Source organism: Pyrgilauda ruficollis, unplaced genomic scaffold (genome assembly GCF_017590135.1).
Source record: "Pyrgilauda ruficollis isolate IOZ18807 unplaced genomic scaffold, ASM1759013v1 scaffold168, whole genome shotgun sequence".
NCBI classification, from domain to species: Eukaryota; Metazoa; Chordata; class Aves; order Passeriformes; family Passeridae; genus Pyrgilauda; species Pyrgilauda ruficollis.
Window position 1 is genome coordinate 180,900 of NW_024515653.1, and position 27,149 is coordinate 208,048.

The following is a 27,149-nucleotide window of genomic DNA, read 5'->3' on the forward strand; positions in this document are numbered from 1 at the left end:
CCCTGGCAGCCTCTGGGAAAATGAGGTGGAAGGACTCAGCTTCCAAAAGGGCTGTACTAACTCAAGGGTCCTGAAAACACCAAAGCTCTCATGATACTCTGAATTTGGCCAGCCCTGATGACTGAGAGGCAAGTGGGGTGGTCTTCCACTTTTAGCCCTGAATATTGGCTTCTAATCATTAAACTAGCTTAGTCCCAGGGACTGGAGCCTTAATTCCTGTTCTAACACTCCACTGTTAGTGGTGATTGTTCTGGGTATGGCTGCTGCATCTCTAAGGACAGCTGATCCCACTGGGATTCTGACTTCCTGGCTGTGCAGGTAGCTTTAGCAGGGTGTCCCAGGGCCAGGGCAGGTGGGAAGAGCCGTGCTCTGCATGGGGAGTGGAGGCTCTGGGCAGGTGTCTTGTGGTGGCCTGATAATGAACCCTGGGGCTCTGGGCCAGCAGGGCTGCTGTCCCAGCCAGCCTGGGGGAGAAGGAGATGAAGGAGATGCACCTTCAGGTTGAGCTTTAAGGGAGTTGTGAACAAAATGAAAAGTGGTTTGTGAAGAAGACGTGAGGGGCTGTTCCTGCCTCCTCACCCTGTGTACCTGGAGGTTTGTGAGAGCATTGTGGAGCCAGGGGGTCTGTTCCACAGCTCCTCCCAGCCAGACTGGTCCCTATTTCTAGGGCCTCTAAGTAAGAACTTGTGGCCACTGGCCTGCATGCTCAGCTCTTACTTCAAGAAGCTCTGCTCTTGCTGGGGCCTCTAGTGTAAAGTTAAACTTGGTCATTAAGTGACCCCCCTGGCCAGCCTGGCTGGGGTGGTTTGCAGAACATTGTGTACAGCAAGGCCTGGGGTCTGGTTAGGAAACAGCAAACCTGGACTGTGTGTGCACTGTTGTTCCTGTGCCTGCTGCAGGTCTGTCAAACTCAGTTTCTGGGCAGAGGTAGCAGAGAAGATCCTGTGGGAAATGCAGGAACCATTCAGATGCTGCTCAGCTGGCACTGGAGAGGAGCAGCCTGGCCTCTCCAGCCCCAGCCATTAGTCCTGGGGACCTCCTGCCTGCCTGCTGCCCAGGTGTTTGTGCATTTACGTCACAAAATGGGACATGAGGGTGATTTGGCTGAAAACTTACCTTGCCCTTGCACACATAGTTTTTCTCCCCCTTTTGCCATGTTAAAGTTAACTTCAGTCAATTCACTTACAGCAGAGGGACAGTCTGTTCAGGGGCAGGAGTGTCTGGCTGAAAGCTGTGATTTATTTCATCAGAGGCAGTGCTCATTAACATGAAATTATACCTTCTGTGAAGTCAGTACAAGAATATTGTAAAGGAGAGATTGTATGTGGACTGTTGGCTATAGCTGATGACCCAGGCAAGTGGGTCTTGCACTGCTGCAGCCTTTCTGTGCATCCTGTGTCCCTCAGCTGGTCACCTCTAAAACCTGGAGAGCAGCAGACCCTCAGTGGCAGTGCTGTCTTTAAAACAGAGCTGTATGTAGCTACTGGATGGGTGTTACATGTCTTTCTGGGAGCTACTTTCCTTTGGCCTGGGTGTTTTGGAGATGTTCAAAGGTTGCATCTTGATGCAGAATTTAGCAAAAGAAAAGGAAGCTTTAAAACTTTTTATAGTATAGTGACTGACATTGTCAATGCTTTTCCTCTGACCTTGTTCCTACGTGCCTAAAGTGAGGTTGTTCAGCTCCATGTTGAAGTAATTTGTGAGATAAAACAACACTTTAGGAGGGGTGAGAGCTCTCAGGGCTCTCAGTTTTAAGTGTGGCTCACAGTGATTGGGTTGGTTTGTTTTCTTAGCAGTAAGCTCAACCTGTGTAACAAGTTTTAAACTGGAAAGGTGAATTTGCAGTGATCTTACTGAGACTGAAGCTTGTACCTGTGGCCAAGTTCTGCTCCTCTGATGCTACTACTGGGGCACAGATGCCTGCAGGAGACAGTAATGCAGCAGTTTCCCTGGAAAAGGAAAGAGATGGAGAGATTGGTGTTATTTGTGAGTGGGGAAACAAAGGCAATGGATGTTTTAACCAGGGAAGGGGGGTTGTCGTTCCACCCTGAATTCATTTATTACCTGTTTAAACCTCTACATCAGAAAGATACAAGAGGTGTGTGGCAGTGGATCTGCAAAACCACCTTGTTCCAGGCAGCTTATGCTTCTCAGCTGCACTTCTCACCCACTGTGAGCCCACACTGGCTGCAGGACCCTGTGACTCTGCTCTGCTAGTTCACATGCATTGTGCCTGTGGCAGCTGGTGCTCTGAATGCTCAGTGATATTGGCTGGCCTGTTTTCAACTCTGCCTTTCTTCAAGTGGGAAGTTTAAGTCCCAAACATGCCTGTGTGAAAGTTAAAATGCTTCAGGCTTTAAAAAAATGGTGTTTGGTTGTCACTCATTTATTGAACTGAGAAATCTGGTGGGTTGTTTTTTTTTTGGTTTTTTGTTTTGTTTTGTTTTCGGGGTTTTTTTTGTTTGTTTGTTTGCTTTGTTTTGTTTGTGGGCTTTTTAATTTTGTTTTTTTCTACAGTTGCATTTGGGATGCCTTTCACAAACTTTTGTTGATCCTTGCCATCCCATATGTGTGTTAAACCAACACGTAACTTAAGGCTGTACTTTCCTCTCAGAATATGTCCTGCCTCATCCCTGCCATGTGTCCCTGCAGTGTTCTTTGTTGTTGAAAGAAGTGACTAGAAACTACACAAAATCACTTGATTGCAGGCAGCAACTGTGAAGCTTTTCAAGAGGACCTTTAGAGTGGGAGAAGTAAAAAAAGGGAGAAAGAGGTAAAGAATGACTTCGTAGTGCAGTCTAATCTAAGTTGTTGAATGCAGTTCTGCAGACTGAGGTCCTAAGAACCAGTCACACTGTGACCTTGTCCTTGCAGAAATGTCTTCAGTGGCAGGAGAATGGGGCCAGTGCCCACATCACAATCTTTTGGTACATCCAGGCAGGTCTGAGAGCTTTTCCTTACAGACAAGGTGCTACACCAAAGTGAAGTGCACTGCCATTCCTGGAGGGCAGTGACCAGGCACGTGCCTGTCACACTCTGGTGCTCTGAGTGCTTGGGTACAAGTGGCAGCTGGGTAAAGAGACCCAGGGATAACTGGTATGGGAAAATGACAGCTCATCACAAGGGGAGCTTGCATTGTCCCTTTGAGTTGTCCTGGTGCTGGTGAATTGTGGTGAGTGTCTGGCACAGATCTCACTGGCAGTGCAGTTAGCCAGCAGAATGTGTGTGGTGCTGACAGCATGGGGGAGGCTTGTGCTATTTCATGGATGAAGCATGTTCCACAAGCTTGTTCCACAAGCACTAAACATATTCTCTCAAATTCTGTTTGGAGAAAAATGTGTGTGAGCTAGTCCTCACTTCCTCCTTTCTTAGGACAATTCATCCTTACTGCTGCATTTACTTTCCAGGAGACCTTGACCTTCACATTACTTCCTTGTGCCTGTTTCATTGGGTGTAGTGTTGCTCTTTCAATATGCACAAAAGCCTGTTTTTTTACTTTGTGCTGATGGAGCATAAAGCAGGGATCAAGATGTGTTTAATTTAATGATTATTGCGTGACTCAGCTACATACCAGAACCCTCCTGAGCCTTAGGTGAGGAATGTCTTCCTGGTTTATTTTTAGCTGTATTGGTCTGATGAGCAGAGCTACAGTAACATCTAATTCTGTAGTTTTGCAGTCCTGGGCTGTCCCTGGGCTGAGGCTGCTGCAGCACAAACCCCTCAGTGCTGCCCTGTAATTGTGGTGAGGTGCTCACTGCAGTGTTCCCCCATGCCCATTGATGGGGACTGGATGAGTCCATGAACTAATGCTTCTACCCTAAAAACTCTCCCTGAGGAGCGTGAGGATTAGGTGAAGAGGGAGAAGTGTGGCTCCTTGCACTGCAGTGCCCAGCTGTGCTGCTGAGCAGGCTCCTGCAGGCAGGGGCACCTGCCTGCTCCCAGCTGGAAACAGCCTGGAGCACAGCCTCTCTGGAAGCCTGGCCTGGAGCAGCTGTGCTTTTCCCTGAGAGGTCCAGCTTGTTGGCCAGCAGTATTGGAACCAGTTTGGAAATGAGCACTAATAAAGGAAAATTACTACTGCCAGGAGTAAGGTGCTGTCTCCATCTTGCTCATGGCAGACACTTAAAACCTCTTCTAGTGTGAAACTTTCCATGGGTTTACAGAAATGGTTTCATATCCATCCCTTGTTTTTTTCCTTTGGGAAGGGCACTGGGAGTGTACACATCAACACAATTGCTAAGAGCCTCTGCAATTACTTTTGCACTGTGGTCATACATCCATTTGAATACATTTCTGCCTTCTTATTTACATTCAAAGCTATATTGATTGAGGATGTTGCAGTAGCTGGAAGCATAATGAGGCTGTATTTGTCCATCAAGTGAGTTTATTTTCTGTGATTTGGCTGGAACTCTGCAGAGCTGATGATGTAAGTGCAGAGCTGTCATGAAACTAATGAAAGTAATTTTACTTAGTGTGGAAATGAGAATGGGCACTGAGACAGAGTTCAAAATGTCATCTTATGTCATACAGATTCATTAGTATTTCAGAATGTGTTTTTATAAAGCTGTTGGTGACAAGGAACCCTTTAAGATCTATCTGATAGAGAGTGTATTTTAGGTAAGTTGCTAATTAATCTTGGTGCTTTGGCAGTCTCCCCAAAGAGATCAAACATATATAGACAGAATTTTACAGAACTGAAGCAGGTCTGTGCCAGAGCTGCCGTCACCAGAGGAGTAAAATATGATCCCAAATTCCTGCCAAAGAGGTCTTGGCTGGTTGACAGTTGTCCTTCTGAACAGTTTATGTTCTATGTAAATATCTAAGTTAAAAATTAATTAAACTTTAATGCAGCAAGAGCAGTAAAAGTGCTGCAAAGCCTCAGAAGCCAGCACCCCTCTGTGTGAGTGTTTGGGAGTATTTCACTTCATGCTGGGGGAGATGAATGGATCCCCACATTAATGCACCATGCCCTGCCTGTGTGCTCACAGATAGCTGCCAGCAGGTAGTAGAGGAAGAGCTTGTTATGGAACATTTTGCATAAGCTGTTACTAAAAATGAAGCAAAATAAACCTCCCCAGATAAGAACAGCACCAGTTCAGCTCTACCTCCTTGGCATGAGGAATGAGCACGGGGCAGGCAGCTGGGGGGAGTGAGCAATGGGCCAGGAGTGAAAGGCTCCCTTCCTTCAGAGCATCCTCTGTCCCTTGGCACAGTCACACACCCTGTGCCGGTGTCCTCTGAGAGGTGTCACTGGTGGTCAGAGCTTCAGGAGGTGAATTGTCCCCAGGCAGTGAGATCCAAGGGATGCAGTGCTGGAGAGGCTGTTGTCAGTCAAATCCATCCTTTTCATCTTCCTTGGGTCAGTATGTGCCCTCTCCTCAATAAAAAGAAACCATTTGCAGCTGGAAAATCTATGTCAAACTGACATGCTTTGGCTCCAGTCGTGTCCAGTTCCTGTTTTTGTTTTGTGTAAGGGGATGGTCAAGGAGAGTCTGCGTTTTGCAAGGTGAAGCTGAACTATGGGTGGGTTCTTGGGCATTTTTGATCTATTTCATCACAAGCCAGCAAAGCCCTGTGACATGAGCTAGCTCTAGATATGTAAACTGTCCACTGAAGTTGAGGGGAAAGCAGTTGATGCTTAGCTGCTTTGCTGGGTCAGAGCCAGAGTGCTCTACATTTTTGTGTGGAGATTTTTAGTTCCCAGATGGTTGTGCATGTGGATTTTATTGCATCCCAACCTTGCAACCTTGCACTGTTTCTTACAGTGGGATTGCACAGAAAAACCATTTTCCTTTGCAGGAGAACATTGACAGCATCTATAAATAGTCTCTGATGTTTTTGGAAAGGTGTCTGATGCCACAGCAAAACGTGTCTCCCTGAGGAGTTGCTTTCTAAGCTGTGTTTCTCTCTTACTTGTGTGAAATGGTTGAAAATTTAAAAAGGTATGTTTAAATTTTTTAGGTCCTCCTGACTGCATTTAAAGCTGAGTGCTCAAAATCCCACGGCAGGAGTTTTCACTTGTATTTGCTTTGAGAACTTGGTGTGCTCTTGATGTATTTCAGTTTAATGTGGACCCCTGTCACTGAACCTGCAGGGTCTCTTGGGAGCATCATACATGTTGTGAGGTGTTTATATTTGTTTTTCATTCATACAGATATTTTTTTTTGTTGTACTTCTTGGTGCCTTCTAATGGCCTCTGTATTTTGCTAGAAGTGTCTAAAGAAGTGCCAGGCACTTGCCTGCATTGCCCACAGACAAGTCCATAGTGATACCAGCATTAATTGACTGGCACACAGACACTGCCCTGTTGTCTCTGTATTCCACCAAACTCAATGTAGCACAAGCAGAACATGAAAAAACTTCTCTTTGCCTCTTTATTGTGATTCTGGAGATCTAGGCTGTATTTATTTTGCTAACTGCTGTTCAGCTGATTGTGTTGATGATCATGTAGTAATGGAGAAAACATTCCAGTTTGTTGCTGGGAAGAAATAAGAAAATTTAAAGGTCACATAAACTCTAATTCTTGCTGTAGACACAGCTGCTGGTAAGAGCTGTCCAGGGAGGGAAGTGCTCCAGAGCAGAAGCAGCCCTGCATGTAGGATGGACTTGCTGAGTTAGATCTAAGCCATATTGCAGTGATGTTCCAACTCTGAGTAATTTCCTAGCCTACTAAATTAAACTTGCCATCTGACACATGGGGAGTTGATAGTTTTTGAAAAGCAAGTTGATAGTTTTTAAAAAGAGATTGAACCACCCAAGTGTGTTGTGCTCAGCCTCCAAACACAGCCCCTCCAACAGTTTGAGGAGCAGGTGTTTGTGGAGCAAATGGGAAAAGTTTGCATGGAGACAAGGTCATTGCCATGTATTTAATAATGGCATAACAAACACACGAGGGGAAGAAGTGGCTGTGGTGTGAGAAAATGAGCTACTCTCAGTCATATGAACTCAAGATATATTAATGCTGCAAAATATAAAAAAACCAGGATAGAATCCTGTTGAAGTTCTGGGGAATGATTTATGTTCTCTTCCCAGTGAGATCTTGGTGTGGGAGTACTAGGAGGTGTGTTGGAAGGGTGTTTTATTGGCAAGTAAAAAAAGATTAGGGCTTCTGCAGCATAAAATGAAATGCCATTCTGGGCTCTGCTCACTGACAAGGATGTCCCCAAGTCTTTGTGTACCAAGTGGCAGGTCCATTTTTGTTGTAGTATGGGGGTGTGGGAGTAGTGGGGTTTGGCTGCTTCTCTTTCTGCTTTCCTTTGGCACATATTAAAATGCCATTCTGCAAAAGTTGAAGCACAAGAAAGGAGTTCAGGTGTCTCTGCAGGATTTCTCAGCAGCCTCCACACAGAACAGAGTTTCCAGCCCTGTCCCTCTTCCCAAGGGGACTGTGCCCTCTCTCTTGTCATCATGCTTCTCTCAGTGGAATCTGCAAAATGAAAAGAGGTCTGCTGGTGAGCATCCAAAACAATGAATCTTCAAAGTTCAACCCAGGACAATTCCCAACCCTTTTTTTTTTTTTTTTTTTGCTTAGCAATGTTTATTATTTCAATATTCCAACCTAACAATTTTACTGGTGTGCAAGTACCTTTTTTTTTATACTGTATGAAGGCTAAACTTCAGTGGTTGATGTTTGAGTGAATTGGAATTCTAATTTCTCATTATCTGCTGATAAATGTTCTCACAAAATGGAAACCTTTGTTCTTGCAGCATCAAGCCTGGTCTAGTGTATCAGGGGCAGCAGCTAAAAGCACACAGTGCCTAGGCAACATGGGCTTTTTTTAAATGTGTGCTGCTCTTAAGTCTCCTAAATTATTAAATTAGACTTCAGCAAAGTCTCCTTAAATAGGCTGCATTATGCTGTAGCTGCCTTCTGATTTGCCTCAAGAAAATCCTACTGCAAGTCTTCTGAATTGAGGGGTTTGCTTTGCTCTCTTGTGCAGAGGAGACAGCTGGATTGGAAGGTGTTGGGAGGAGCAGTTGGGGGGGCGACTGGGGGACAGTTTGGTTTTGGTCTTACCAACGTGTGTGAGTAACTTGAGGTGTCAGGGGAGCCTCTTGGTGTTCAATACTGCAGTGTCTAAGTAGTAAATAAATAGAAATTGCTAATTCCCCAACTGGGGATGGGTTGGTTTGGGTTTTTTTTTCAAGAGGAAAGCCAGAGTTGGGAGAAAGGAGAGCGTCCCAGATGATTTCCTGAGAGGTTTCTTAGTCATGTTTCTTTGAGCCTCAGATACTGGGATGTCTTGCAAGAGTCTTTGCTTTGATTTCTTAACAAAAGAACATTTCTTGCTCTGATGTTTAGAGTGAGGAACTTGTAAAAGCAAAGTAGAAATGCTCCAAAATAAACAGGGTCGTATTAAGAAACCAAATTGTTTTACATTATTTTTTTTAAACTGTGACTGTATCCTTAATTGGGGAGAGAAGAAGAAAATGGGCATCTTTTCTGATTATTATTTTTAAAGTGGGAAAGGGAAGTTTGGTTGCACTGCACAGAGTCCATTCCTGTTCTTTTCTCCTCTGGTCTCAGTATGTCCCCTGGTACCAGTATTCCCCACCAGGGTTTCACTCCTGTAACTGTGCATTACAGGAAGAGCAAAAAAACACCAGAGCTCACAGATGTTAATTTGTGATCTGCTGCTGATTTATCTTCTGTCCTCATGGCTCACTTAATTATGGCATCTTCTCATTTTTCAAGAATTTAGGGTAATAATATATTGACTTTTTTTTTTTGGAGCAAAATGTTAAGACTGATTTGCCTTCCTGATATGGTAAGTGGTTACCCCAGGGAGAAATAAATCTCTGTGTTGACCAAAGCAGCAGTCCAATATCTGGATTGCTGTGTCCCAAGGGTCTGCCTGTTGGCCTCTGTGAAAGAAGAACACAAGGTTTTCAGCCCTGAATGCCCACGAGGGGTGATTTTAGATTATTGGCTTTAAAGCATTTACAGCATGGTGTGGCAAAAGCTGATAGGCCAAGAAACACCTATAATGTATTGTAATTAGTTGGCTTCTGATTGTGATGGATGAATTATAACATCTGTATTGTCTCACCCTTCACATGAGACTGAAAATAAAATAAAAGTTTTTAAAACACCTCTCAGTTGCCCCATCTCTGGGTCAGAAAAAGGCTTAACCAACACTCACCATTTTGTTGTTTGCCAGTGAAATACTCAGAGCTGGTATCTAATACCATCAGCCAGGCCTGGCCCAGGGGTCCTGTGTATTAGTTTATATGTTTGTTGTTTTGTCTGCACAAATGTCCTGCAGACCCTTCACCTGAGGCAGAAAACCTGCCAGTGCAGCCCAGTATTTATCATGCAGCTACCCTCTGAAAAGCTGCCCTGTCAGATCTCTCTCTGGGTATGGGCTCCTCTCTACTCTCTTTAAAATACAGCAACTTCTTATTTGTGTCACTACATCTTGTTAGACTGTGGTGACCATAGGAGGAAGCTTTAATTTTTCTTTTAATTATTTTTTTGCATCTCCTAGCTGCCAGCAGAGCAGTGCTGAAGGAAGCAGCTGTACCTGTGCACTCTTGTACTGGGCACAGATGTCCTGCTGCAATGGGCAGGCTCTCCCAAATGGCCCCTCTGGTTAGTCAAGTGCAAGTTGAGGCTTTTCCTCTGGCAAGAACATCCTCTAGAGCATTGATGGTAGGAGAAACAAGCATGGAAAAAGTCCATTCCTTGGCAGCAGTGAAGAGAATGTGATTTGCAGAGTCCCTGGTTAAACAAAGTAATGATGGTTTAGGGCATGAAGAAACCTGTGTGGGTGAATGCTGTATATATGGTCTGCAGGCTGAATATATAATCTGCCAGGACTGCCAGTCCTGGGATTTCTGCTGTCTCAAGTACATTTAAAACCCATCTGTTGTGACTGTGTCAGTGAAATCAATGAGTGTCTTTACCTGCAGGGTCTGGGCTGACACAACTCGTGCAGGTGCAGCTGCGTTATATGAAGGTGGTTTGTGTGGGCTGGAGCTCAATCCACATTTTCAGCCAGACTGAGCAGCAGTGGTTAAAGTGCTTGTCATGCTATAGACATTTTCAGGTTGTGGAGGAGGAGAAGGATGTGCCAGTGTAACTTATGGGATAAACTTTGTGTTGTCTGGCAAGTGCTCAGTCACAGCGGAATGAAGTGAGCAGCACATCTGATCAGTCAACTGCTGCTCTTCAGAGCCCTGGCAATGATAGTGGAATCAACAGTTTGCTCAACTTCTCCTTGCTACTGCCCAGAGCAGGACATCTGAGCCACAGGTGGAAAGGTTTATGAAGGATAATAAAAACAGAGAGGAGAGGGGAGTTAGCAGGAGGGGTGGGAAGATGGAGATTCCTTCGCAGCCAGTTTTGTCTCTGCTTCCAGGAAGCTCTGTTGTTTTTCAGAGGAAAGGTAGCATAACCTGAAACCCAAAAGTAGAGTATCCAAAGTAGGGACCAAAGTCTGATCTAGCTCCACATCCTGTGGTTTTCCTCTACTTGGAGGCACTTTTGCCATCCCTGAGTCTGTCTCATGGGGATGAGGGATCCAGTCCACCTGCTACTTCAGCAGGTGGTGAGCAGGTCATTGCTCTTCCATTTTTTCCATTGTTGATAGTGACTGGAAGTTGACCTGCACTGGGAATTATTGTTTGGATGTATGTTCTAACAGTCCCAGGAGGACACACAACCCCTTTTGTTTGCAAACTGCTGTTCTGCATGCTTAAACCAGCCAGGAGAGGGAGAGGTTTGGGAATAAAAGTTAAACCCACAGAGTTCATTCATCATTTTTCTACTCAAGAAGGCCTAAACAGGTCATCTATGTGATGGTGATGGTCAAATAAGCAAAACATGTCTTGTATGGCAATTATTTTCAATGTACTAATTATATGTAAGCTGTTGTGAGTGGTTTTAAGGTTCCTACTTGATCTGTGGAAATCTGCATTTTTCCTGGGAAGGAAGAACAGGTAAAGATGCCTGAAGCTGGGCTGCAGTGCAGGTTGGCTGGTTCCAAACCACTGAAGATTGCAAGAGCTTGATGACCTAGGATGTTTGGTAAGAGTACACTGAAATTGCCTTTCTTGTCCAAGGTTGTAAAATGTGATTTAGGTGTCACTTAAATGCTTTGCATGTTGTAATTAACCAGCCTTGCAAAATTTTTCTCATCCATTTGTGGCAGGAACTTAATTTAAGCTGTAAAATATAATTTGTTTTCATCACTTTTTAGCACAGAGAATTTTATTTCTGAGCTCATGAATCTCTTTTTTTTTTTTTTTGTTTTTTTTTTTGGGCAAGGCCAGACTGAGGGAGGAACCTGCTTTCTGGCCCAGAGCATGATTTTGGGAGCACTGTGAAGGTGTGGGAGCAGGGGATGGTGGATGATGGCTGGGGTTTCTGATAAGTTTTTACTTCTGCATTCTTCTATGATCTCTGCTTCTGGAGGCAGAAGGACAGACCTGGAAATTGTCATCTGTGTCCTGCTCATCTTCTGCTGACCTTGGACAGCAACATCACACCTTGTCAGGGCTGGCTGAGGGAATGCCTTGAAAAAGCCATTTCCTTGGTCTGAGGACACTGGGTGGTGGCAGGAATTACTGAATTCAGCTCCAAGCCAGGTGATCATACAGGAGGTGTTTCCATGGTCTTTGTGGGGAGTGTGACTGTGCTTTCAGGCTCCAGGAGCCTGTCTAGTGACTGCAATGTCCTTGTGCCAGGCAGGAACAGGGTGCAGGGAAGACTCCTCTTGGGTCCCTTAATCAGAGGGATAACAGGGTAAATTTGGGGTAAAAATTGATTTCTAATTTTTAAACCAATAGTTGTGTTGTTGCTCAGGTGTCCTTGCAAGGGCAGTTCTGCACAGCTGAACATGACAGCCACATTCTCCTAACAATCCCAGAAGGTGTGAGCACTTTCCACACTGAAACCTTTTACACAGCTACTAAATGTCAGTCTTGGCTCTACTATTTGTGTGTGCCTTGTTTCAGTGGTGGTGCTAAATGGGAAAAAATAGCTTTTGTTACCAAAAATAGTTTTCTTACGCCACAGCCAGGGCTTTGTCTTATCCTCCCTCTGTTGGATTTGAAATGTGTATGAATCACATCTGTGTCCCCATGCTGTGTGAGAGATACTGCAGTGACATCTTGGGGATAACAAAAAGTGATTTGGCAAATGTTTCTTGAGCACCTCTGGCTTTCACTTTTTATATCTAAAGCATTCAAATAAGTTTTTTATGTTTTAAGTAAATAATGGTTGTTTGATGCTTGTTCGGTGAGGATACGTGTTAAGGATCTTGAAGCAAAATTTCTTGTTTGTCCTTAAATTTGGAAGGAATCTTCTTCTGTCACTCTTTTTGTCTTCCCCCAAGGAGGCCATGGAGATGCTCCAAGGGCTGGAACCCCTCTGCTCTGGAGCCAGGCCAGAAGAGTGGGGGTGTTCACCTGGAGAGGAGAAGGCTCCAGGGACACCTTCCAGTGCCTAAAGGGGCTCCAGGAGAGCTGGAGGGGGACCTGGGACAAGGGATGGAGGGACAGGACAAGGGGGAATGGCTTCCCACTGCCAGAGGGCAGGGCTGGATGGGATATTGGGAAGGAACTCTTCCCTGTGAGGGTGCTGAGGCCCTGGCACAGGGTGCCCAGAGCAGCTGGCAGCACTTCTCTGGAAGTGCTCAAGGTCAGGCTGGATGGGGCTTGGAGCAGCCTGGGAGAGTGGAAGCCCATGGCAGGGGTGGAACAGGATGGGCTCTAAGGTGTCCCATGCAGGCCGAAGCATTCCATGATTGTATGGGACACACAGCACACATGATTCACTCAGCCATTGCCTCTGAGCAGCCTGCTGGGAGTGGGAGCTTGCTGTGTGGAACAGATCCATTGTTGGGGTTCACTGTCCCATCCCTCTCAGAATTTGTCCTTTTGAATAATCTCCAAGGCTGAGTTTCTACCTTAGACTCAGCTCCCAAACCAGTATCAAAGAGACTTGGAGCTCCTGGGCTGAGAAATACTCAAATGGATGAATCAACATGGTTGAGAAATAAGAAGCCTTGAAACTTAAGACTGCTTCATTGGAGCCTTTGTCTCCATCCCACATCCAATGTGAAGGTAAAATTAAAGAAGTTTGACTGTATGAGCAGAAATGGGGGTATATTGGCACTTGCTTCATGGCTTTGGATGCTCTTTGTTTTCTTTTTAAAAAAATGTCAGAGTAATTAGAAGAGGCTTTTGCTGTGGTGCTCTGGATCTCCTGCTCTGTGGTAAAAAATGACAGGTTGTTCTCCTGTAACCAACACCACTGTAAGGTGGAGCTTTTGGTGTTTGGAGTGGGTTGGTTGGTTTATTTTAAACATGTAATAAATTACAGATAGCCGAGGAATTTTTTTCATAGTTTAATTATTTACTGAAATTCAAAGAAAACTCATTTAGAATTTCTCACAGTCTTGGCCTCTGTTCTTTTATCCAGCATTTGTCACAAATGCAGCATGTGATTCATGAGATTGCAGTCTCAGAGGGCTTGGGAGGAGAGAATTTCTAGAAGTGCAATTATTTTTTGCCGTATCCCTGTTGCTGTAGAATAGTCTTAATGCTGGGGATTACACACTGAGAGCTGCTGTTTTATGCTGTGTGCTGGCACTGAGTCAGATGTGCTGGCAGGGCAGGCTCTGTGCCACCAGGGAGACATCAGTGCTCTGGAATACCAGTGGCCTCTCTGGTGTGATACCACCTGTATATTTTTGTCTCCTGGACTTCTAAGAGCAGTGGAATGTTGATACTCCTAAAAATCCTGCTGCTTCTTCACTTCTGAAAATGTATTTGAGTTGCAACAACCTGTAATTTTCCTTATACAGTTTTCTTTATCTATATCTATATCTATATGCATTTAACATAAAGGGAATGAGATGCTCTTGCCACACTGGTGACAAGTTTCATGTGGATGAACTTTGTTCATGCTGCAAAAACAAGAGGCAAAAAGATGAGGAAAATCCATTTTCATATCTTCATGTCTTGGTTAGCATTTAAACTCCCCTCTCCTTAGAAAGTGTAAGGAGATGTGATAAGCTCTAATACTGTCCTGGGTCAGATTTAATGAGAGTTTCTGTCCTGCCATGTGCTTGAGGCAAGCCAGGTGAACTTGCAGCCACCTTCCTGAAATGTGGAATTGCTGTCAGGGAATTTGGGAGGGTTACTCAGCTGTAGCCTGCAAACTGCTTTGGGATCACCAGCAGAGCAGCTGTGTGAAAACTCACAGTGGGGGTTTGGTGTGTCACAGTGCAGGCACATCTTAAGGCTCCTGCTCCTCTGATGGTGGCACTGGTGGCTGCTGATTTCAGTGTCTTTTCTCTCAGGAGTGTGCCTGGGTGGCAGGTTTTTCCACTTGTTTGCAAAGCCACCTTCAGCCAGTATCCTAAACCACCTGGGACTGAAAAGTGTGTATTTTTGCATCAGAAACAAATGTTCTTATATTAACAGAGTGCTTTTCTTTGGAAAAACAACTCTGAATTTAGGTCATGCCTTCATCTCTTCAGGATTGCAAACAGAATCTCTGCAGTATTGCAAAGGCTTATTTGTTTTGTTCTTTTTCTCTTTCACAAGCACAGTGATTGAAAACATCTTGATCTCACCTGGCTGGTGACTGGGGAGAGCAACTTGTGACCTGCTTGTGCTAGGTACCTGCTTTCAGTAGGAGAACAGTGGCTTTGGTAGGGGTTTAATCCATATTTAGCATATTTAATGGTTAGGCCAGATGTGTTGTCCTTCCCTGTGCAGGATAAAGTTGGGTTGTATGCAAACTCCACTCACACTCCTTCTCAGTGTCTGGCTGAGGTGGGTGAGCACACCTGGGAATTACCAGCAGATCTTGGTTACTGCAGTGGGCACATTGCCTGTTTCAGGAAGAAATCACAGCCATTTGCAGAGTGGTATTTTTGTAATTGTTGGAGATAAGAGAGAAATGAACAAAGGCACAGAAGACCTTAGGGTCAGCACTGCCCTTAGTTATTGTTTGTTCTCTGCTCCCACGTGGACTGATAATGAACCTTTCTCTCTTATTTAGTTGTATGTCTGATAGATATATGTGGGAGTCTGTAAGTGTATCTACTGTGCCTGCCTGAATAGACTTCTCTTGTATTTATTTTTTTTACTATTTTTACTATTTTATGGTCTTTTTAAAGACTGACATTAAGGAGAAAGTGTTTTGGTTAGGCAGCTGGGTGGCTTCTAGTGCACAGGATGCACTGCATCATACAGCCCCCTCTAGAAAAAGCTCTAATCTGGCTGTCATCTGCTTTTAACTATTCTCACACATCTCATGTCAGAGAATGTGCATATGGGGGGGATGGCAGTCCTCTTTCCTGAGCTGGACTGGAGTTTGGTAGCTGGGACTCCTGAGTCTTCTGCTGTTTTTGTCCATTTGTGAAGTGTTGATCATGCTTGGCTCTCTCATAGAACACTCTGTCAGGAACACAGCAGGCTTGATTTGGCACTGAGAAAATGCAGAGAGAATCTTCTGTGATATTCCTGGGGACAGTATTGTTCTGTCAGCCTCCAAAATTGCCAAATGCTTGTAAGACATTCTAAAATACCAGTGTTGCTGGGGAGGGCAGGAGGGAGAAAGACAACTGGGTTGTCAAGTGGTTGAGCTCCAGCTCTGTGCTGGATTTTGTGGAAGGAATCTCCAAACTTCAAGTTGCTGCTGGTCTGTGATTTGATGGTGAAACATGCAGCTGGTCATGTGTAAAAGACACATCATGGATATATTAAATGTAAATGATGAGCTGTGAGAAATTACAAGGGTTGAAAGTATTGATGCAAAAGATTTGAACTAGCTGGGGTGGCTTGGCTCTTCCTAAGGTGCTCTGTGTGTGGTTTTGTATTTCAAAAGTCTCAGTGAAACCTCTGCATCACAGAACTGAACATAGGTAAATTTTGTGACTATTCTTCATTTCTGAAAAGATCTTTCTGTATTCTAGTATTGCTGCCACTCTTTGGTGGTGCTCCAGTGATGTGTTTCCAGAAGTGGCTGGGGATGGGAAGATCCTCATTCCAGGAGATGGCTTCAAAAATCCCCTGAGCAGTCTCATTTTCTTTTTTAGGCTATTTTCATTAAAAACATTGAGTGTTTGCATTCCCAAAAAGTGGGACGTGTTGAGATGAGCAAGAAAGGGGCTTGTGGCATCTCTGAGTAGCCCTCTAAGGCAGGTGTGGGGTGATAAATTCACTCCCATGTGCATGGATGTCACACCTCTAACATGTTGGCTTTCAGCTGCTTTGTGTCCATGTATTTCAGAAGATAAAACAAGGAAAATGAAATGCAACAGCAGAGCTGTTTCTCTGCCACCTCAAGGAGATGGCTCCTGAAGATCTGACTGACTTTGGGTCTCTCCTTACTTTTGAAAAGCACTCATACTCTTAGTTCCCCTTATATTAGGTGATAAAGCAAAGCTTTCTTTGCCTGGTGAAGCTCCTGAAGGTCATGAAAGTGATTGCTCTTTGAGTGTTCAAAATCCTTTTTGCAAATCCTTTTTGCAAATTCTACAGGGAGCCCTTCCAGCCAGTGGTTTGGTGTTTCTCAGCCCTGACAGATGAATTGTGGCTGAAAAGCCATTGCTGAGGCCTGTTGCTTTCCAAGGAGGTGTGGCAGCTTTGTGCTCCTGGTTGCTGGATTGTTTTCTCTGGGTACATTTGCCTGTTAAGCAATCTTCTGATGACATTCAGGATCCTTCTTTGTGTGCTTATGGATGCTCTGACTGACATGTGATGTTTGCATCACCTTCTAAAGAAAACTTGGTGCCCCTCCTGGTTTGGTTTGATTTTGCTGAGATGGGATGGCATCAGCAGGAGGATTGAGAAGTTGTTATTTTTCCTTATTGGGTTTATCCTTGGAGCAGGATTGAAGAACTTGATTTTAGTTTTGGTTCTGCCCCTGATGTTTTGGGCTGAGTCCACTGATGTCAGTCCCTCTCCCTGTGGTTTAACTTTTGCTGTTGAACTGTTCAGTTTGCTGTGAAAGGACAGGCTCTATGTTAGTAACAGCTCTAGGAACAGACAAGTCATTGACTCTGGGATGAGTATGATAACCTTGAACTGCAGCATACCATGGTACTGATGACCCTGTAGTTATTAGTGTCATGTTTACCCTCTGATTGAGATGTTCTTAAGCCAAATTTTTTTTCAACCAACAAGTAAATATTTTATTTTTGTTGTTTCGAATGAAAAAAGTTGTTTGTACTTAGTACTAAATTATCATTGCTTTAAAAAACAATCAGGAAAAAGAATAATGTTGAGTAGAGCAACAGCAGTGTTTTAATTATGTGAAACTCAAAACATATTTTCACTTTACTGGAATCCAGTACACAGGCTGGAGGTGTGAAAGCTCTGAGTGTGACAGAATTACTAAAGAGTGCTAGCACCAGCCAGGATCCTCAGATGCTGGGTGTTGTGATTTCCTCATTTATGTCACACAGAAGGGAATGCTCAGTGTTTGGGTTGGGGTTTTTTTCCCTTTCTTTTAAAATACTTTAGAAGCTTGTGAGGAGCAGGTCCCATCCAGGGACTGTTCTCAGTGCACTGGATGAGCCTCAGGTCTCCAGGGCTCCCATTCCATTGGACAGCTTTGATTTCCTTCCAGTTCTTTTCCACATCAGCTTGCAGTGCTGCTGCCCCTTTGCACTGCTGCCTCAGGAGTTAACCTGTAGTCCTGAGATATCCCAGGATACCTTCACACAGCCCTGCTCTCTGCTTCACACTCACTTGCAGTATAAATGTGTTTGTAATTGTCAGAGAAGAGCTGGTGCCTGGGGGTTTGTGACCCTGCCTGGGCCTTTCAGAATGAGTTACAGTCTTTCATCTACTCCAAGGGTCACATTCTCTTTTTAATTGCACTGAAGTGACTTTCCACTACATTTGGTAGACACATGCCATAATTTGTTCTGTAAGACACAGCCTCCCATAATTACAAGGAATATGTAAGCCTGCCTGCCTTGAAGATGCTGTTAGGGTGTTCTCTGTCATTGAAAGAGCATAAATCTTCTGACATGGCCTCAGTGGTTCCCTGCTGCATTTTCACCTTCCAGTGGAGAACAGAATTTCTGTGTGTAATGAAAGCTCTTCCTATTTGGATAATTCTCTTCACTGGCCATACTGGTGCAAAGTGGAGGTAAGCTCAATTTGTGACATTATCTGTTGTGAAACAGATACAAGTGCTGATATTCACCAGGGAGCAACCTGTGCTCCAGTATCCATCTGTCCCAGGAGCCTGGAGTGTGTTGTGTAGGAAACACAGACTTCCTTGAGCTTGTGACATGTTCTGGTTGACTGCCTACAGTTCTGGCTGGTCATCCTGCTCTCAGGAATTCTCAGGGATTCCTTCTCTTTGAATTATTCAGTAAATAGCTCCCTAGAAATTGAAACCCTAAAAACCCAGGAGGAGTTTTCCCTATAAACCCAATAGAAGTTTTTTGCCTCCTGCTCCATGTTTTTCAGATTGCTTCTGTTTGGCCCAAGAGGTCCCTGGAGGCCAGGCTGGTGTCACCAGGTTGCTTTTATCCTTGAGGTCTCAGACTTAATCTCAATGATGTCTTTTGTAAGGAGCTTTACAAACTTTGCTCATTTGTTTTCTGTGATATGTGGTTAAAGAACAGCAGCTGTTGCTTTCTTTGGAAGAGATTAGCTCTTGTAAATCCTTCTGATTTTTGATATTTGTAACTGCATTCAGTTTTGGTCTGTGTGATGGCAGCTAGAGGCAACATTTTTTTCTTTGTGTGAGTAGAATTTCCACACTAACTCCATACTTCTACAAAAATTTCCCCCTTAAATCCTCTAAGCTATTTGTACTAATCCTCATTACTGTATTTTGTGCATTTCTCTATCTTGCCTTTGACTAATGCTGCATTTTTCTCTTGTACCTAAGAAAGCCTTAAACTAGGAATTCTGGAATAGAAAATGATATGTAAGAAGATTGCAGATTACTGTTGGCTTTCTAGTGGTCATTCTTGTCATTGCTGTGTTAATGTAGAGGCTTAACAAGCAAGTTTGACTCCAGGGCAGGGCCCAGTGCTGCTCTGAACAGCAGTTCCCATCTAGTATTCCTTTGAAATGAAGCATTTGCTATCCTCCAGCTTTTATTTTTTATTATTTGTGCCTATTGCATTGGTCAGGGCACAGTAAAGGGTACAGTCACTCAAAGGTGCTGCCTGAAAACTTGGGGAGACTGGCAGTGATGCCCTTGGAGCAGCTGCTGAAGCATGTTTTGGGTATTTGTGCCTAAATCTAGAACTGTAATGATTCCTTCACTCCCCTTTGACTTTCTCTTTTCTACATGTGCATTCAACCAAAACCCAGCACCCTGTCTCCTGAGGGGTGACTCTATAATGAGCTAGAGCTTCCCCATCCCTGGAAGTGTCCAAGGCAAGGTTGGATGGGGCTTGGAGCACCCTGGGACAGTGGAAGGTGTCCTGTCCCTGTTCTGGTCCCTGGCAGGGGAGCAGAGATGATCTTCAGGGTCCCTTCCAGCCCAAATCAGTCTGTGGGACACTTGTTTGGTGAGGATATGCAGCCTTTGTAGGCTGGCCTCCCCTGGATGGTGTGTGTGGCTGTTCACTGTGGCAGGGTATTTCACTGCTAACACCTTCCCTGGAGAGTTTCATGTTCTTCTCTCCCCTTTCTCTTTCAGGCCATGGCCTGTTTGCTTCTCCACAGAGTTCTGCTACTTCATGAGCTGAAGCTCTTCGTTACAGAGGAGGAGTGGGAGGAATTGATCACCAGGAGCATCAGCCAAGTGACACAGGTAACAAATTCCAGCGTGTTTGAAGTACAGATGACACCTCATGGGTGCTGCTCTCATTTGTCTGGTGCTTGGTCTCAGAGCTGTGGTCTGGGTCTGGGCTCAGCCTAAGTGGTCTTAGAGACCTTGTGCCTGATGGCAGCAGCTCTGGCAGAATTCTTGGAACACCACTGTGATGTTCCTGGTGCAGCTCAGTGAGACTGTGTATACATCCAAGGGACAGAGCTTGAATTTTAGGCAATACACTCATACAGATCAATTTAAGGTGTTAAAAAAAAAAAAAAAAAGGAAAATGAAAAAGAATGGAATGGTATTTTGAACATTAATTTCAGGATATGTCATGCAAATTCTGCATTGGAATGAAATTCAGGGCCACAAAAGGAGAGCTGAGGTGCCTGGACTTTTGACTCTTGGTGCCTTGCAGACATTATGGATCAGACTGCCTTGCTAATATTGCTCATCAGGGAAACCTTAAAATACACTGGGAAATCATTTGTACAGAAGAAACAGTGACAGAAATTGCAGGGCTCCTGAGTCAGTGACAAGTGCAATTTGTACCTGAGGACAGTGTTGGGGTGCAGCTGTTATGTGGGAGATGATCTGTGGGACAGGAGGTTGCAGAAACAAATGCCATTCACTTTTATTCTTGTGGATTGATGTGGGGGGAACCAAGCAGCCAAATTAATGTTGTGATGTGGTGACTAAAGTTGATGACATGGGAGATTCCAGTCTTGGAGTTTCTTTGTAACTGTAATAATGACCTCTTTCTGAGGGTAGCTTTCATTACTTACTTACTCAGATGCTGGCTACATGGTAATTTAGGCTGTTCTATAATTTGCTGTATTGAAACAGAACAATTAGATCTGTTTTTTTCTGTCAAGGAGGGACAAAATCTAAGCAAGTTTAAAGCAGGGAATTTAAAGATGTTGTTTATAATCTGGATCCTCAGTTTCATGACACACTTTTTATTTAAAGATTACATCAGGAATCCAATGGGTGGAGTTAGGTATGATTTTGTTGCTCAGCTACATAAAACATGCCACTCCTCCCAGCCTGGTCATTTCCATGTTTCTGTCTAGCAGCTGAATGCATGCAGAACTCAGTGATTCACTGGGAAACCACAAACATTTACAATGCCTTTATGTTGTTCTTGTTAGGGAGAGTTTAGCAACTTGCAACCCATCCAAGATTATGATGAGCTTTGCTATTAAAGTTTCCTCAGTGCCTCTCATTTCTGTGGTCATGTGTGTTTGAAGAAAAATTCCTGAGAAATACTGTCAGTTTGTTTGGGTTGTCCAAGGTTTACCCTGTGGGCAGGAGGCCTCCCATACTGTTAAGTGGCAGTGGCATATAGCTGCTGGTTCTCTTTTTGGCCTGAAAAAGTCCTGAGATAACATTTTTACAGACTGCTGTTGGTGTTCATACATGTGGGGGTTTTGTCTGCCTTCCTCCTGCTTCCCCCATGTACTTAACCCAGCTGTGTGGCTGGGGCAGCTGCACATTCAATATTGCTGCAGTGAGAAGGGGTCAAGGACTTTACATTCCACATAATGGTTTTGATTCATAACCAAAGGCTGACACTTGTGCTAAAAGACTTTCTAAAGCTGCAGAAGAAATGCTGTGTCTTTTTGGTGGTGCAGAAATGCTCACTTCTCTGGTTTAGAGCTGTAAAAACATGCAGTGGCTCTGTGGTGTAGTAAAACAATACTCACAGTGTCACTGATCTCTTTTAAAGGTGGTAAAAAATCTCTTGTAGTAGAAGTCAGAGGCTGGGAACTGAGCAGATTTGGACTCTGTAGAAAGCATGTATTTGTCAAAGAGACTATTCCACCACTGCAGTGACTTGAAGGGTTTATTAGTCCAGAATCTCCAGGTGGAAGCTGTGTGCTTGGCTCACAGAGAAGCTGCAGGTGGAGCAGAAGTTCCAGGCCCAGTGTTGAAGTTTTGGGGTGAGTTTGTTTGGGAAGAGCTTGGACTAAACAACAGCCCTTCCTGCCACTGCTGTCCTCACACACTCCTGCTGAGCTGGAGGACCGGGAGGATGTTTGCAGAGCTCTGAGTTCTCCTGCAGCTCAGTCTCATCCCTTTTCTTCTGAGACTTGTTTCCATGGGCCATTTTAGGTCAGCTGTGGTTTTAGAGGTCAGTAGTGAGTGAGTAGATGCTGGCAGATGTGGGTGCTTACCTGTAAGAACCTGGACTGGAAGCTGTGGGATTCTGTGGAAAACGATGATATTTATTGCCCTGCCTCTGGTTGAAATGTCTGTATTTGTCATTGGCCATTCCTGCCACTGTCCCTCAAATATAGCTGTTTTGAGAGGAAAAAAATTATATTTGTGCATTTTGTGCCTTTCTTTGACCCAGGGAGAGGTTTGCAGCTCTTTAACTGATCTGCTCTTGTAATTCAGGTGGTGCTGTTGCTCACAAGGACACTGTCACCTAAGGCTGTGCCACACTCTGTGTCCTGGGTCACACTTGCAGCTAGGAGGCTGTAGCTCCCCAGGTGCAGGGCTGCCCTGGCAGGCTTAAGGCTGTCACAGAGGACAAGATATTATCTCCTGGTGTCTGCCTGCTTGTCCTGTCTTGCCTCAGGGATTGCACTGCATACCTGCTGAGATCCCTTGGTGAGGAGCATCCTCAGCAGGGAAATCTGGGGTGGGTTAGGCAGTGATGTGAGCTGGAACTGGGGAAGAGGCAATGGAGACAAGTGCAGTCTTGGATGTCACTGAATTATGCAGGCAAAGCTAAGAGGCAGATGAGGGAGAATCAACAGCCAGGAACATGAAGTGAAGAGACAGATTCCTGAAATAGCAGCTCTAGCTGCTGCAAGGCAGTGGCTCTTGTGCTTACATAAGCTAACTTGACCTTATTTGTTCCCAAATTGTTTAAGCATGCTTATAAAACATGCATCACAGCCATGAGGGATCCATGTTTGCCCTCTCCTTAGTCAGTGAGGCAGGTCTGATGTCCCATCAGGTACTTTGGAGTCGACTTCTTTGTGTGAGAGCCCTGCTTGCTGTTGGTGCTCTGGGCTGGTGCTGCTGGGTCTCTTTTCAGAAAGTGCTGTCCACAGCCTTGCACTGCAAAGGGGAGGAAGCAGAAAAACACCTCTGGCACACTTTTGGCCTCCCAAATCCTATATGGTTACTTTACACAAAGCAGAATCTTGCTGCAGTTGTTCAAGTCTGTTCTAAGTGGGGATCTGGATGGCTCAGTTGTGTTCCTGGTATAAAAAAATAGAGGTGCTTCATGTTGTAAGTGACAGAGCTCACCTGGGTTGCTGGAACATTTGACAGAAGCATCTTCCTCATGGAGAGCTTTGTTCTTTATCAGTTGGTCTCAAAGTGCTTTACAAAGGAAGTTCAAAGCAGTGAGTTGTTGATGTAATGGAGAAAGTATTTTGCAGAAACCCAAGCCATAATGGATTTGGTTTGGTAGAGCTGTTCATCCTGTTTTACAGGTGACACTCCTTGGCTGGGAGCTGAGCCAAGAATCAAACTTGGGTCTCCTGAGACATCTCAGAGACCCTTTTTGTGCATGGACAATCTGACCATCTCTTAACTTGGCTTCAGAACATCCCTGTGTGTTGGACAGTCATCTCTGTCCCACCTGACCTCTGCTGACTGAGGCTGCCCTCGGGAACACAGTGCAGTAGCTGCAGAGCCTGAGAGTTCCAGTTCCCCATTCCATGCAGGAACCTCTCACCTTTTAGGGAGGGATCTCTGGGTTGCTGCTAGGGCCCACACACTCCTTTTTACTCTATCCAGCATCTCTCCATTTGATCTTTCAGCTCTCCCAGTTGTCACTATTGGCATGTTTTGGTCTTTACTTCTCTTATTAGATATATTTATGTTTTCTTTTTATATGTTGCAAAATTGCTGTCTTGGCTTTGGAGCGACCTGTACCAATTTTTCAGTAACTCACTGACAGATTCAGGGCAGGAAGTTCCAGATGCTGAATACATAATTTCATTACCTTTTTTTGTCATCCCTTTCCTAGGGACCAGCTTGCCCTCCTGAACTGAGGTGTTTTCTGAGTAACTTATGCTGAAACTCCCAGTTACGATGTGAAAGTCAAAGGGAGTGGGAATAGTCCAGAAAATACATGTTTTGATGGTTGTGAGCTTCAAAATAGAACAGCCCTCAGAAAACTGTTGTTAAAACTGCTTTCTGTGGCTTGAGCACAGTGATTTCCTGAGGGTTTCCTTTGTCTTTCTTCTGCAATAAGTACATCATAAGAAGAGACAAACTTTACTGCTGATTTTCCCTTTGCTTGTTCTGTCAGTGTCGTAAGGACTGGGCAGAGCAGACAGGGTTCCACTTGGCTGTTTGGAACCCAGATGGGATCAAGGCCCCCTGCACTGTGACAGCACTGACAGAATCCAGTACCTGGGTTCAGGGCAAGACCAGAGCACTCCCAGTCACCAGTTTGGAGGCTTTCAGATCATTCACATTACCCAGTGAGATGCATTTGATGCCTCACTGCACTTAGGTGGTCGCTTAGGCTTGGGCTGGGCAGGCATGGCTGAGGACAGATAGGGAATGACATGGCCTGGGAAGGGATGGCACAGATAACCCCAGAGCTCTTTTCCATATCACAAGGAAGTTCCTGTGTGCTCCCTGAGGACCAGTGTTGTACAGCATTCCAGGGTTTTGTTAATATGGTGTTGTTCAGCAAGGAATTTAAAATAACTATCTGGAGCTACTGAGAATGTGTAGGGGAGAGAGGGATACACTGTCTGGCCTTCCAGTGCAGACATGCCCTTAATTTCTGAAGGGCATCACATTTGATTATCAGTGTCTTAATTTGTAGTGAGATAAATTATTAAAGTGGCTTCATCAAATCTCTAAAAAAGCCATTCTTCATTTTTTTTCCTTGAAGATTGCCTGAACCTTTATCTGCCCATCTTTATAAATTCTTAATTCATTGCCCTTTCTCAGCCTTTTAGCTTGTAAAATGAGGCCAGTACTGATTTAACTGATAGCTTTCAGAATACTGGATGTCTCTGTGGAGACTCTTTTCCTCTGTTCCCTCAGCTGTCCTGTGTGGTTTTTCCCTGCTGCATTTTCATATGGCCTTTGGGAAAAAAAAATCAAGATCATTAAACTTGGGAAAGTGTTGACATCTTCTGTGAGGATGGCTTCTGGATTTTTTGTCTCGTCCCTCTAATAAACTGCCAAAATAAACATCACCAAAAATGTCTTTATTTACACCCTTCAGCACGTGGGTCTGCTTAGTCCCCTGCCTTCCCTTCCTCTCAGTCAGGGGCAAGCAGAGATTTGGTGGTTCCTACTCTTTGGGAGCATTTCTTCATGACTTGTTTGTGTTAGACATGCAAGGAAGTAAGTTTTGAACATTTATACTCTCAGTCTTCAGAAACTTAGTGAGAGAAAATGGATGGAGGAGGGACTGTCAGTGCTGCTTTTCTGCCTTTAAGTGCTCCCAGCAGCAGCTGCTGCTCAGGTGAGTGCTGGGACAGCCTCTCCTCGTGTGCCTGTTCCCTGGTACATTGGAAGTGTTCCCTGGTGTCCATGGCTTGGAAATGGATGTGGCTCTGGAGAGATGAAAACTGGAGTGAGGAGACATCCTGCTCTTCCCTCCTCTCTTCACTGTCTTCCATGGTTTAGCCCTGAGTTCTGGTTTGGGATCTGTTGTATAGTGATTATTATCATGAGAGGAAGGATTTGGGGCTGGCAGGTCTGGGTTTGGGCAGCTCAGGGTTGATTCCTGGCTCTCTCGTGGTTTGTGTGGCAGCATCACTTGGCCTCTGAGATGGGGGAATGGTGCTGCCTTACCCCTTTGCTCTCAGGAGAAGCACAGGCAGGCTGACAGCTGAGGGGATACTGAGCATCCTGTATGGGGCAGCAAGAGGAGCTGTGAGCACACAGAACACTGCAGGCTTTCAGCTGTTCTCAGTTTATGCTCAACCTCTCAGGAACACAGGAAGGCTCTGCCCTTCCTGAACCTCACCTGTCTGTGACATGGGAAACCTTGTGCCTTGGCTCAGGTACTGGACACAGCCTGCAGGACCCCAGATGTGTTTGCTGGGTCCCTCTGGGTGAGATTCCACCACAGGGACCTGAGCCACACCACAGCAGAATCCCAGGCTGTGCCACTGCTCTGGGATCCTGCTGCAGCACGGAGCTGGGGCACAGCTGGGAGCTCTGGCACTCTGTGGGCTGGAACCTTGCTGAACTCTGCTGCTGGAGAAGAGGCTTCACCTGGGGAGCCCCAGGCTGTCCAGTGGTGTGAGGTGGTGCAGGGGTGTGTGTGTCTGCACAAGGACTTGGTGTCCAGCCAGGAATCCACACATTGATCCATCAGCTCCTGGTCTGCAGTGTGGGAGAAGGGCACGGGTGGAATGCAAGCTGGCTGGGATTCTGCAGCTCTCAGTGATGGATCTGTCAGGCTCATCCCATGGAGGCAAGGCTGCTTGTTTCAGCAGTGGGCTAGGCTGAGGGACACGCTGGGAATGCATAAATATGAAATGGTATTCAAACTCCCAGCTGGGAGCTGAGCTTGTCTCTGGTGGCAGAGCACTCTGTGCACTGGAGTTCTGCTGTGCCTTGTGACTCTGGGCTGAGCGTGTCCCCCTGGGGTCCCTGTGGAAGGGGCAGAGGTGCAGGCAGGTGTGGATGGGGAGACTTGCAGAAACATTGCATGGCTCCATGTAACAGCATATTGGCATCTGCCCTGCAGGGAAGCTGGGCCCTGGCTGGGATGCTGACCTTGGCCCTAGGTGTGCATACAGCCCTTCTGCTGTGTGATGGCTTTCAGGGGAGCTTTGGACTTTGGGCTGTGTGGTTATAACTACCTGCCAGCTCTCTGTCCTACCTGTGTGACTGAATTACTGCAGATATTCACCTCCTGTGCTCTGACTAACTTGTTTCACTCTTTGGGAAGAAGGGGGAATGCTGTGAAGTGCAGTGTGACATGGAATGAAGGCTGGATCCTGCAGTCGTTGGGATATTTCCATGTGTGATAAGGAATGAGTGATCTAATAAACCCCACTGGTTGTTAAGATGCTGGCAGTGTGCAGTTCTTCTTGTAGAAATGTAATAGAGAGCTTTGGATCCAGGAGTGCCCTCCTCCAGAAACAGCCAGAGGCTTTGGGAAGCAGCGTGTCTGACACAAGACAGAGCCATCTCTGCCAGCTGCATCCACACAGGGTGAGGCAGGAGCTCTATTGCTGTGCTGGCTTGAGGTGAGATGGGAGTTCCAGCTGTGAAAATTGCCTCCATAGTTTTTCCTTTTGGAAAATGACCTGCCCAGATCTGCTGACAGCTCATGTGCAGACATGATTAACCATCACAGGTATTGCTGAGCTGGAACTGGAACTGGGATATGATGTGAAATGGGACTGGCTGTTCCTGAAGCAGCAGAGTAAGAAAAGCAGAAGATGGGAGA

The 27,149-nt window shown here is 45.2% G+C and overlaps 1 protein-coding gene across 1 annotated transcript in view; it reads left to right on the top strand.

Moving 5' to 3' along the window:
• The window catches only part of MYBBP1A (MYB binding protein 1a), a 55,182-nt gene that overhangs the window by 21,967 nt on the left and 6,066 nt on the right, over positions 1-27,149 (top strand). The window contains exon 24 of the mRNA XM_041463606.1: positions 19,634-19,747. Coding sequence (XP_041319540.1) covers positions 19,634-19,747 — 114 coding nt within the window. The remainder of the gene's footprint in view (positions 1-19,633; positions 19,748-27,149) is intronic.